At 40.3% G+C, this 10,994-nt stretch overlaps 2 protein-coding genes across 3 annotated transcripts; one reads left to right on the top strand and one right to left on the bottom strand.

Annotated features, from left to right (window-relative positions):
* Positions 1-2,488: 2,488 nt before the first annotated feature.
* LOC119991220 (formin-like protein 1) lies at positions 2,489-6,898 on the top strand. Its single transcript, XM_038837500.1, has 4 exons — positions 2,489-4,664; positions 4,788-4,984; positions 5,149-5,393; positions 5,799-6,898. The coding sequence occupies exons 1-4, from the start codon at positions 2,794-2,796 to the stop codon at positions 6,630-6,632; spliced, it is 3,147 nt and encodes a 1,048-aa protein (XP_038693428.1). The 5' UTR covers positions 2,489-2,793; the 3' UTR covers positions 6,633-6,898.
* A 906-nt stretch (positions 6,899-7,804) lies between these two features.
* On the bottom strand, positions 7,805-10,864 carry LOC119991221 (probably inactive leucine-rich repeat receptor-like protein kinase At5g48380). Of its 2 annotated transcripts, none has more exons than XM_038837503.1 (3): positions 10,537-10,864; positions 9,267-10,232; positions 7,805-9,097 (listed from the first exon to the last, which is right to left on the bottom strand). In XM_038837503.1, the coding sequence occupies exons 2-3, from the start codon at positions 10,113-10,115 to the stop codon at positions 8,063-8,065; spliced, it is 1,884 nt and encodes a 627-aa protein (XP_038693431.1). In that variant the 5' UTR covers positions 10,116-10,232; positions 10,537-10,864; the 3' UTR covers positions 7,805-8,062. The 2 variants fall into 2 exon arrangements, with proteins under 2 accessions (XP_038693431.1, XP_038693430.1); XM_038837502.1 differs by having other exon boundaries at positions 10,558-10,864.
* Between the last annotated feature and the right edge of the window lie 130 nt (positions 10,865-10,994).

Raw genomic sequence — 10,994 nt, 5'->3', positions numbered from 1 at the left:
AGAAAGTTTTTGATGAGGAATCTATGTATGAAAACTGTTATGAAAACTGTTACCAGAAGTAGCAGCAGTGCACACACACCAACATAGTATAGTCCAATGAATCCAACCCAACTAGTTCTACAGTTAGCAGAGCCACTTCAACACATCACTTGCTCAAGTTCCTTTCCATCCTAACCAACATTTCTTTGTTCCATCCCAAACGCACACACCCAGAAAATACATCTCAGAATGAGTGCGACCCTTTGACCTGAACACAGGCCAATCCATTGTAGTGACCTTCAAAATCATCGTCGTCAACAATCCCTCGGTCAAGGTGATTAAGGCGTATACTAGACTTGATGGTACTCATTCCCGCTTATTTCCCCAAAAAAAAGAAAGAATTCAAAATCATTTGCTTAAGCTCAAAAGCTGTACCTAACCCTGATCAAAATCAGGAATAAATGACAAAAAAAAAAAAGGTTTCTATATGTGTTCTCCTTAAAATACAATACAAGGATGGTAGTTCTAGAGTGTTGCTCTTCATTGTTAATAGTTTAGGTGGGTATTGTACATGGTTTGTGTTGATTAGAAAATTTTTTGGCTTTATTAATCCCAAAGGACAAGGAAGAAAAAAAAGGTAAGAACAAATGGATGCCCTTAATGCTTTTGAGACTTTTTAATAGTGGGATTTCAAAAGCATTTGTTGTTTTCTGGTAAAGTCTAAAGAAAAATGTGAGTGAGAAGGAAAGTCATAAAGGTCCGAAAGACCAATGGTTGGCAAAGGTAATGTTGAAAAAAATGAGAGAGAAAAGTTTTATTATAAACCAAAGTGCTGCCCTACTAATGTTTTAAGTTGATCTATGTTTTATTGGTTTTTGAATGAGAAAAAGCATGGATTTAGTCTTTTATTAGGATAGGTGTCAAGTGGAAGTGTAGTAATGTATGCAGTTGAGGCATCCTAACACACCGATAGACTCGAATCTTGGACCTACATGACCCAATCAATTCGATTAGACATTCGCCATCTTAATGTATGTTGTCCTAGGCGTAGAGGAACTACACCAATCCATCATGAATTTGATGGTTAAAATATATTGTAGTGACGAGACTGTAGAGGAGGTCCTGTGAAAAAATAGCTCGACGATGCTGGGATGGTAGTGCTAGATTGTTGCTTGTTTTGAAAATGGCTAAATATCATTAGAAGCAAGTGAAGCCAAAAAGGCAAAAACAATTCAAATTCTTGCTCTCTTCATTGTTAATAATTTATGTGGGTATTTAATTTTTCTAATTAAACACAATGCTTTTCTTTTTTTCTTTTTCTTTATTTAATCTGATTCACCTTTACTCTATACCTTTATATGGGGTCATGTGTGTCAATGCCAAATGAATCTAGTACATTGGATCCCACCACTTTCTTATGAATGGATTCTGATATGTTTTTGTGATCTTTAACTTTTAACTAATTTAATGCTAATTGCACAAATAACCCAACCCAGTTGTGATTAAATGAAATCAACTGGTAGCTCTGATATTTGGGAAGTCTCATTTTAGTCAATTAGGTAGATAAAAAAAAGAACCAACTTTTTTTAAAACATAATCATATCCCCAACCAAAAAGAGTGATCTATCCAATGATTTTTGTATTTGATTGATATAACCCACTTTTTTATTTTCTATAATTACAGTTCCTTTGCTCCACCAAAACAGCAGTTAAAAAAAAAAAGTCGTTTTGTGGGTCAAATGTAAAATTTTCATCCCACTGATAGAGATGTAATGATGTAACCTAAAAATCATATGTTCAATTTATGAAAAAACCCGTCTCTCTACATACAATGTAAGATAAAGCTTGCGTATATCTTATCTTTCCCCAATCTCGCTCCCGAGAAAAACCATCTAGATCCAAGCAAAGCAACCTTGGTTAATCTTGACTGTGTGATTGCAATTTGATAAGTAAATAAAATAACAAACAGAAAAAACCCCTTTTGGCTCCCAAATTCCCAAGTGTCTTAGCACCACCAATTTTATAAAAAAAGGTTATATTGTATGGCAAGACAGGCATCTAAATGGCTAAATGTGAGTAGTACACTGTCTTGGGCACAGATTTCCTAATTTTGGAAGTTACTATGCATATTTCTTTTGACCTACTTATTTGGCCATTCATATAGAATATTGATTAAATTAAGTAATCTTATTTAAAAATAATAATTTACATTATAGAAGTGTCGGTGCTCCATGCCCCTTCAAACAGCATGGCCAAATATCATGCATTTACACATTATTATTGACAACAAAATCATATGCATGCACCTACTCCAACATTATTCATTCTAAATTTCTAGTGATTTCCTTCTTTGATCTTGTACATTTATAACATAATTTATGCTCCTTTTCATTTTTCCCAAAATGGTGCATGCGTTGTTTTTCAACACTAAACCTCCCGGAGAATCACGAATAACTCATTCAACATTCATATGTGTAGTATCTTATAAATGTCTCAAGTTTGAACCTTCTCAAACCTCTCCTGGATTCGCTATCGATAGTAGTGCGTTAACGCCCTGGGCAAACGCTCTACCAAACCGCGGTACTTATGTATCAATTTATGATTCCATCCGATGAGAAATCTGGAGAAAGCAAAAGGAAGTGAAAAAAAGGTAAAAGAGAAAATGACGCTCAAACGAGCAGAATCTTAGCTGGATGCACTACTCCCCACACTTCCCTTCCCCTCGAGGCCGCCTCCTTTTCTCTTGACGACACAGTATTCCTCCACCACAACTGCCGCAGCTGCTGCCGTCAGGAGCTGAGAACTGAATCCACAATGCCCACCATCACCACGAGCTCTTCGCTCTTCTTCATTGTGTCTTTCTTGATTCTATCCTTCGCATCGCTTCCCTTACCCTGCGCTTCAAATCCCAGCCGTCGGATCCTTCATCGACCATTCGTCCCTTTAGATACTTTCCCTCCATCTCAGCCTCCTTCCCCATCCCCACCCACCACCACCACGCCGCCTAAGTTCCCTTATTTTTCTTCTACTACCCCTCCCGGTGCTCCATTTTTTCCGACCTACCCCTCCCCTCCTCCTCCTCCCTCTCCAATCGCGTTTGCTTCTTTTCCAGCTAATATCTCCTCTCTCGTCCTTCCACATTCCCCCAAACCTCAATCCAATTCTTCTAAGCTCCTCGCGGTCACCGCCGCCGCTGCAATCTCTGCCGTCATTGTTGTGGGGATTATTGTCTTTTGCTACTGCCGCCGGAGGTTTCAGAACCGTAAATTTGCCGATGATGACAAGGCCTATAGATCATCTGATAATAGTACTCGAAGGTACAGTACGAATGCGGAGACCAGAAGTATTGCTGCTCCAAAACTAAGAACCAATTCAACGAGCTCCGAGTTTCTCTATCTTGGTACTCTAGTCGACTCCACGGGAATCAACGACAGCTCTAGTGGTGCCGTGGGTCCTCGGAAACTGGATTCGCCGGAGCTCCTGCCTCTTCCGCCGTTGAATAAGCAAGATTTCAGGCAGAATTGCCGGAGTGGAGAGGCTGGGTCCACTGCTGGGGACGATGAGGAGGAGTTCTACTCGCCGAGAGACTCTCTCGGTGGCCGGGATAGCTCGAGTGGGGCTGGATCCGGGTCAAGGAGAGTTTTTGCGGACTTGGCCGGAGCTGATTTTGGAAGGAGGAACAGCGATTCGAGCTCTTGCTCGTGTTCCTCGTCCTCTACAGGGTCTCCATCGCGCTCGATTAGTATTTCACCTCCGGTTAGCTTGAGCCCACATCCTAAATCGCCGGAAACCGTGGCGGTAGAGAGTCCTGCGCCACCTCCGCCACCGCCTCCCCCTACATTTCAGCTATATCATGGAATAGCATTTAGTGGCGAGAGAAGGTCTCCTTCGCTGTCTATGGTTTCTTCTTCGCCAGATAGAAGCCTTGGAGGGAATATACATGCATCAGGGAGACCATCGGATGTATCAGACCAAAACGCAGGGTCCGATTCATCGGCGTCTCCTATATTGTCGAAGGTTTCAAATCAAAATGTGCGGTCTCCTTCACTGTCCCCAGCAAGAATAGATAATGAAATCAATCGAAATATGCAGTCTCTCTCACTGTCGTCGGCTTCTACATCACCAAACGGAAGTTGGGCTCCATCGCCGAGAAAATCCAATGATTTTGATCCAAACGTTCCGTCTCCTTCACTCTCTTCAGCATCTAGTTCTCCCGATAGACGTTTGGAGAAAAGTCACATCGCAATTCCAAGATTATCAAACTCTTCACTCCCTTCAACTTCATCTTCTTCATCTTCGTCTTCTCCAGAGCCAGGTCTGAAGAAAAGCCCAGCCTTGAATGTGAAAATTAGCAGTGCCTTAGAGTTGACTAATTCAGTATTAACACCTCCACCACCGCCTCCTCCTCCTCCTCCGCCACCACAAAGATCTTGGGAGTCTCCGGTTGAGCCAACACCAATTGGCCAACCGATCTTGAAGCCACCATCTCTTATACCACCTTCTAGGCCTTTTGTGTTGCAGAACACAAATAAGATTTCCTCAGGGGAGTTGCCACCAAGTTCTAAAACTGTGGAAAATCTAGAGGAGACTCCCAAACCGAAGTTGAAGCCTTTGCATTGGGACAAGGTGAGAGCGAGCTCTGATCGTGAGATGGTGTGGGATCAGTTGAGATCAAGCTCCTTCAAGTAAAATTCTGTACTCAAACTCACTTTTTTATCCATATTTTGGTCGGTTTCTATAATTGCTCGCACTCCTTAATGGTTGCACCGTGTGCTTTAAGTAATCTTGTATTATCTGTTGATTTGCAGGTTGAATGAGGAAATGATTGAAACATTGTTTGTAAACAATCCTACCTCCAAACCAAATCAAATGACCCCGAGATCAGTTCTACCCTGTCCAAACCAAGAGAATAGAGTCCTTGATCCAAAAAAGTCGCAGAATATTGCAATTTTGTTAAGAGCGATTAACGTAACTGTTGAGGAAGTTTGCGAAGCCCTTTTCGAAGGTAATTATTTACTTAAACTGGAAAATATATTCCAAGCACGGTCTCATCCCAAATGCTTGCCATAACAAATCAGACATTATATTGGTTCTTTCAAACAAAGACATCCATTGTTGCATGGCATTGGATGTTTTGTATTTACTGTCATTATACATTTCTGCCTACAGGTAATGCAGACATGCTTGGAAGTGAACTCCTTGAAAGTCTGTTGAGGATGGCGCCGACCAAAGAAGAGGAACGCAAGTTGAAGGACTACAAAGAAGATTCTCCAACCAAACTTGGACCAGCTGAGAAATTCTTGAAGGCACTGCTTGATATACCTTTTGCATTTAAAAGGGTGGATGCAATGCTTTTCATAGCTAATTTTGAATCTGAGATCGAGTACGTCAAAAAGTCTTTTGAAACACTTGAGGTAAATGCAACCATTCCTTTCTTTATCTAACCAACACCCTTACACCTCCTTTTCTATGTTGACTGCTTGGTTTAACTATGTTTGGGCTAAAATGACAATTCAATAGCTATTGCTTTTTTCCTCTGAACTTCATAATTTGCGAACAGTAATTGTAACCATGCATGTATTTAAGCTGTTAAAACCGTCTGTCATATTTTTCTTTGAATTTGGGATAGATGTGGACTGTATGTTGAGTTTCTTATGCTAGTTCTTGTCAGCCAGGGGGGTCAACCCTTTGCCTTTTTAAGGCAGAAAGCTTAAAACACTGAGTATTGATTTTCTATGGTTCTCTAGTCTAGTGAGGCTGGATTTATTGTTTATTCAGTTAAGGCAGATCTGATGTGGCATTTTGTAAAATTCATATAGGCTGCCTGTGAAGAATTAAGAAGTACTAGGATGTTCTTGAAGCTTCTGGAAGCTGTGCTTAAGACGGGGAACCGCATGAATGTGGGGACTAACCGCGGTGATGCACAGGCCTTCAAGCTTGACACTCTCCATAAGCTTGTTGATGTCAAGGGTGCAGATGGGAAAACCACACTCTTGCATTTTGTTGTTCAAGAAATTATAAGAACTGAAGGTGCTCGTCTTTCCGGGACCAATCCAACTCCAAGCTCTACACTGAGTGAAGATGCCAAGTGTAGGAAGCTTGGCTTGCAGGTTGTTTCTGGTCTTAAGTCAGAGCTCACCAATGTGAAGAAAGCAGCTGTTATGGATTCTGATGCACTTAGCAGTGAAGTATCCAAACTTTCTAGAGGCATTGAGAATATCAATCAACTTGTGCAGTTAAACGAAACCATGGGGTTGAATGAAAGCGGTAAGAAATTTCTGGAGTCAATGAGCAGATTCTTGAAAATGGCTGAGGAGGAGATTCTAAGGATTCAGGCCCAAGAAAGTGTTGCTCTGTCTCTAGTGAAGGAGATTACAGAATACTTCCATGGTAACTCGGCAAAGGAAGAAGCGCACCCGTTCAGAATCTTTCTGGTGGTAAGAGACTTCCTAACGATTCTCGATAGGGTCTGTAAAGAAGTTGGGATGATAAATGAGAGAACAATCATTAGTTCTGCCCACAAATTTCCAGTTGCAGTGAATCCTATGCACCCACAAGTTTTTCCAGTAAATCCAACTCTCCCACAACCATTTCCTGGATACCATGTAAGGGAGCATTACAGTTCCTCTGATGATGAAAATGCAGCTCCTTAGCAGCAAGTGTCTGTGAGTTGCACCAGGTTAGACTTCTTTGGTGCCTTTGGGGCCTGATTCTGCCAAAACTGGTTATAGCTGGTTTTAAGCTTGTATGGGCTAGCCTGCCATATTAACGTAGTTTATATATATTTTCAATTTCTTTTTGTATAAATCATTGTAAAAGGATTTGGAATTTTGTAGTATAGATAAATATACAGGGAGAAATCTTGTCATGGAAGAAAGAATAAGGCAAGTCTGCCAGATTGTCGGGTTTGGACATTTCACATCGTTTATATCATATTCTAACACTACCGTCTCGTTATTGATTTTCTCCTGCGTAACAGTTTTTTCTTTTGGTAATTTAACCTAATATAACAAGCAACGATTGCACGCCCTAATGAGCTCTTGGCCAAAGTGCATACCTCTGTCGTAGGACTTTCAAGCATATACCTAAACTTTGCACAGATTTGCACACACTGAAGCAAATATAACTCTGCATATATTACATGGAACCACTTATCTGCAATCGCAAGGGCATCCTTTCAGACCTAAAGGCTAAATGAAGGCAGTGGATATAAAGGGAAAAGGAAAAAATGATTGTCAATTCTGCATCAGCAGAAGGCATAAAAGACCAAAAGAAAAACATCTATAAACATCTTATAGGTATACTATATAGTATATACATACAGTCACTTATCTGATTATCCATCAAAACAAAAATAATTCTCACAAACAATTTGAGATATGACAGAAACTTAACTTCCACATTGCACTAATGATTTTAAGCTACCAATGAAATCGCGTGATCCATAGTAGAATACCTATTAAGACTGCAACTATAGTCACACTGAGGGATTCATCAAGAAAAGGTAGAGCTACCATAATTCTTAGAACTCCCAACCTAATCCTGCAGTGTCTCTTATCATTTCCAATCACTTCCATCCATATCGTTTTTTGGTCTTACTATTTTCATTCTTGCAAGTTTTTTGAAACAAAGGAATCTCTATCCTCGTCAAAGTGAGCCTTTGTTTAGTTAGTAGCATACATGTAAATTCCCAAGTTGACATTTTAGAAGCGCATCTCTCTTTTTGAAGAATTGTACAAGAACAAACCAACCACCAGCAACGAGAATATCAGGTTTAAAGCACGGGAATTTCACTGATACTTGTGAAATCATCGAACAAATCACAAACATTAATTAAGGATCCTATATATTACCATAATGTAGAAAACTCAAATCACAAAAAACTTGAAAAGGTAGTAATGACGAAAAATATTGGCTTTGAGACAAACCTTACATATGCTGGAAGACTTGCATTAGGGCTATAAGAGTGATCTCAGTATAGAAAGATCAAAATGTCTTTTAACTAAAACACGAAAAAGAATATGTATTCTCACAATTTACAAACACCACATAATATGTAAGGGTAAGCTTCCTTCATACCTTTTCAGTATTGCTCTTTACCTTCCCGAGCAACAATAAGTTCTTCCATATGATCGGCATCGGCTGAGTCTGAAGGCATCAATATCTCATCATCAGTGGTAAAATGGTATCGTTCCCCCATAGCTCTTAAGAGCTGGTAAATTTCATACATTGTAGGCCTCTCCTTGGGAGCTGGCAACACACATCTACAAGCAACTTTGAGAAATTGGAAAAGCTCACCATCAACACCCTTCCCGATCAAAAATTTGTCAATGGCATCTTCGAGTTGAGAATTACGTGACAGATGTGTTATCCATTCAACTAAACTTCCCTTAAAGTCTTCAGGAGCTTTAGTGACATGGGTAGGTTGCTCACCCGTCACCAACTCAAGAAGCACAGTCGCGAAACTGAAAACATCTCCTTTAGGTGTGGCCACCAGAGTTCGTGCATACTCCGGAGCAACATAACCCAGATCCCCAAACTCTCCATTCACAAATGTACTCAGATGTGTATCAATTGGGTTCATTAGCCTGGCAAGACCAAAATCAGATATTCTGGGCTCAAAATCTGCATCTAGTAAAATGCACTTAGAGCTTATGTTGCGGTGGATTATACGAGGATTGCAGCTGTGGTGAAGCCATGCGAACCCTCTTGCTGCCCCAATTGCAATTTTGAGCCTCACGGGCCATTCCATTTTGGCCCTGCTCATTTTAGCTTCACTACCATCATCCACAAGATGTATGCAATCATGCAGGGTGCCGTTTGGCATGTGCTCATAAACCAAAAACCTCTCTCTACCAGCAACACAGAAACCTAAAAGTGGAACCAAGTTGCGATTCTTCACACTACCAAGAGTATCCATCTCAGACACAAATTCTTTTTCAGTGTGTTGAGAATCCTGCAACCTCTTAACCATAAGCGAAGAGCCATCGTCAAGCACTGCTTTGTACATGGTTCCTGTTCTTCCTGAACCAATGATATTGTCTTTGCTGAAGTTGTTGGTAGCCTTCATGAGATCACTTAATCGCATTTTAGAAAGTGACTTCTCAAACATGGAAACCTGAAAACCACAATACCACCTTATTACTATTATGAAATGCATTTAATGGACAGACATGCACTTTAGGAATCCGAAAATTAAGCAAAATTGCAACTCTTCAAACGGAGAACAAAGTATTTTACTGGCTAAATGATGCAGCACGTAAAATAGATGCAGAAAATTAGCTTGCCTTGATGCCTTTTGTTCCCTTCAAACTCCTTGCCCATTTATTTCCCTCAGGATCATCGTCCTTCTTCTTCATCATAGACGCCTTACGGAAATAGAACAGCATGCCAATACCTATACCTATTGCCGCAATAGTCACCCCACCAATAGCCGCCCCAGCGATAATTCCTGTGTTACTGCTCTTTGAAGCTGACGTGCAAGGACGCAAAGGTTTCCCACACAGTCCTAGGTTGTTTGCATAACTATCTGCAGTAATGAGATTGGAAGCATTGATAAAGTTTGGAACTGGCCCAGACAACAAATTGTTTGCAACACTGAATTCCTTGATACGACCAAGGAGGCCTAGTTGCAGTGGTATCTGACCGCTGAAGTTATTGTGATCAAGTTTAAGGACATTCAAATACGAACAATTTGCAAGATTTTCAGGAATCTCTCCTGAGAAACTATTGGATGAAAGATCCAGAGTAGTCACAAAACCAATTATTTTGGAGATATTAGATGGAATACTTCCATAAAGCTCATTGCTTGAAAGATCCAAACCCGTTAAGCTCGTGCAGTTTTGAATTCCAAGAGGAAAGGAGCCCTTGAGTCCCATATCAGAAAGCCGGATATTCAGGACCTTACTTTCATCCGGATGCCAACATTCAACCCCGATAAATCCACAAATGGATCCTTCCGTGTTGTTTTCAAAGTTCCACGAAATATTCAAGACTTTACGAGGGTCTTGAAGTGTTTCTTTTATACTCCTCAAGCAATTAATATCACTCTCAACACCATAGCTCAAACTACAACTAAGCAATAACCAAACAGATGCACCAGCAAAGATAGCAACAATCCTGTTATGTAGCATCATGTTCGTGGAATAACCAACGTAAATTTACTGGAGAATGCCAGAAGCTGTAACTTAACGCAGCATACCGGAGCTTCGAGTCACAAACCCACAACAGACAGGCTTTGCTAACATCAACACCTGGAACACCATCAAAATCCATACAGGAAACAAGACAAAATTAGCACCCTTTGCAGAGATTCACTTGAAAACAAAAGAAAAAACTTAAAACAAATAAATAAACAAGATAGATATGCAAAAGGCAACAATTTGAAACCATAACCCTATAAATTCAATCGGATACAATACAACAAGAACATACAGACAATTGACATAGAAAAATCCGACGTTGACCCATATAGTTGACTCGTATCTTGATCAACACAACCATCAAATCCCAAGAACACGGACTAGGAATTAAAATACAAAACTTAAGAAATCCTACCAGAGATTTCACGAGCCGTACCTCAAGAAGATCGAGCTCCCCAACATCGAGCTTTTGAAGTGATGACCAACCATCTCTCTTTCCACAGAAACGACGACACCCCAAATGTGAACAAGCAATTCTCCACTACGACTTCAATATTCAAAGCCGTGAAGAGAGTAACAAATAAAGGAGAGAAAAATTAAACGTATGGCCGTGTGAAATGAAGAGCTGTTAGGATTCAGTTCATCGGGTCAAAGAAGTAGGGCCATTTTCTTCTTTGAAGCTGTGCAGACGACGACGAAAGGGTATAGGAAGCAGTAGGCTCTTGCTTGACTTCGTTCCCTTGGCTTTGCACTGTAATTAAAATAATGCCAAAGATTATTACTTGTCGTTGTGCCACCAAAAATAAAATTAATTAAAAGCTGATTATGACGACTTCCCACTTCACTTTTTTTTCATTTTTATAACCAAGAAGA

The sequence above is a fragment of the Tripterygium wilfordii genome, chromosome 22 (assembly GCF_013401445.1).
Source record: "Tripterygium wilfordii isolate XIE 37 chromosome 22, ASM1340144v1, whole genome shotgun sequence".
NCBI lineage: Eukaryota > Viridiplantae > Streptophyta > Magnoliopsida > Celastrales > Celastraceae > Tripterygium > Tripterygium wilfordii.
This window is presented reverse-complemented; position numbering and strand designations above follow the sequence as displayed.

Coding starts and splice junctions, on each gene's coding strand:
- LOC119991220 (XM_038837500.1), top strand. CDS start 2,794: ATGCCCACCATCACCACGAGCTCTTCGCTCTTCTTCATTGTGTCTTTC. Junction 4,985..5,148: donor TTGCGAAGCCCTTTTCGAAG/GTAATTATTTAC, acceptor TTCTGCCTACAG/GTAATGCAGACATGCTTGGA. Junction 5,394..5,798: donor AGTCTTTTGAAACACTTGAG/GTAAATGCAACC, acceptor AAATTCATATAG/GCTGCCTGTGAAGAATTAAG.
- LOC119991221 (XM_038837503.1), bottom strand. CDS start 10,115: ATGATGCTACATAACAGGATTGTTGCTATCTTTGCTGGTGCATCTGTT. Junction 9,098..9,266: donor AGGGAACAAAAGGCATCAAG/GCAAGCTAATTT, acceptor TGTGGTTTTCAG/GTTTCCATGTTTGAGAAGTC.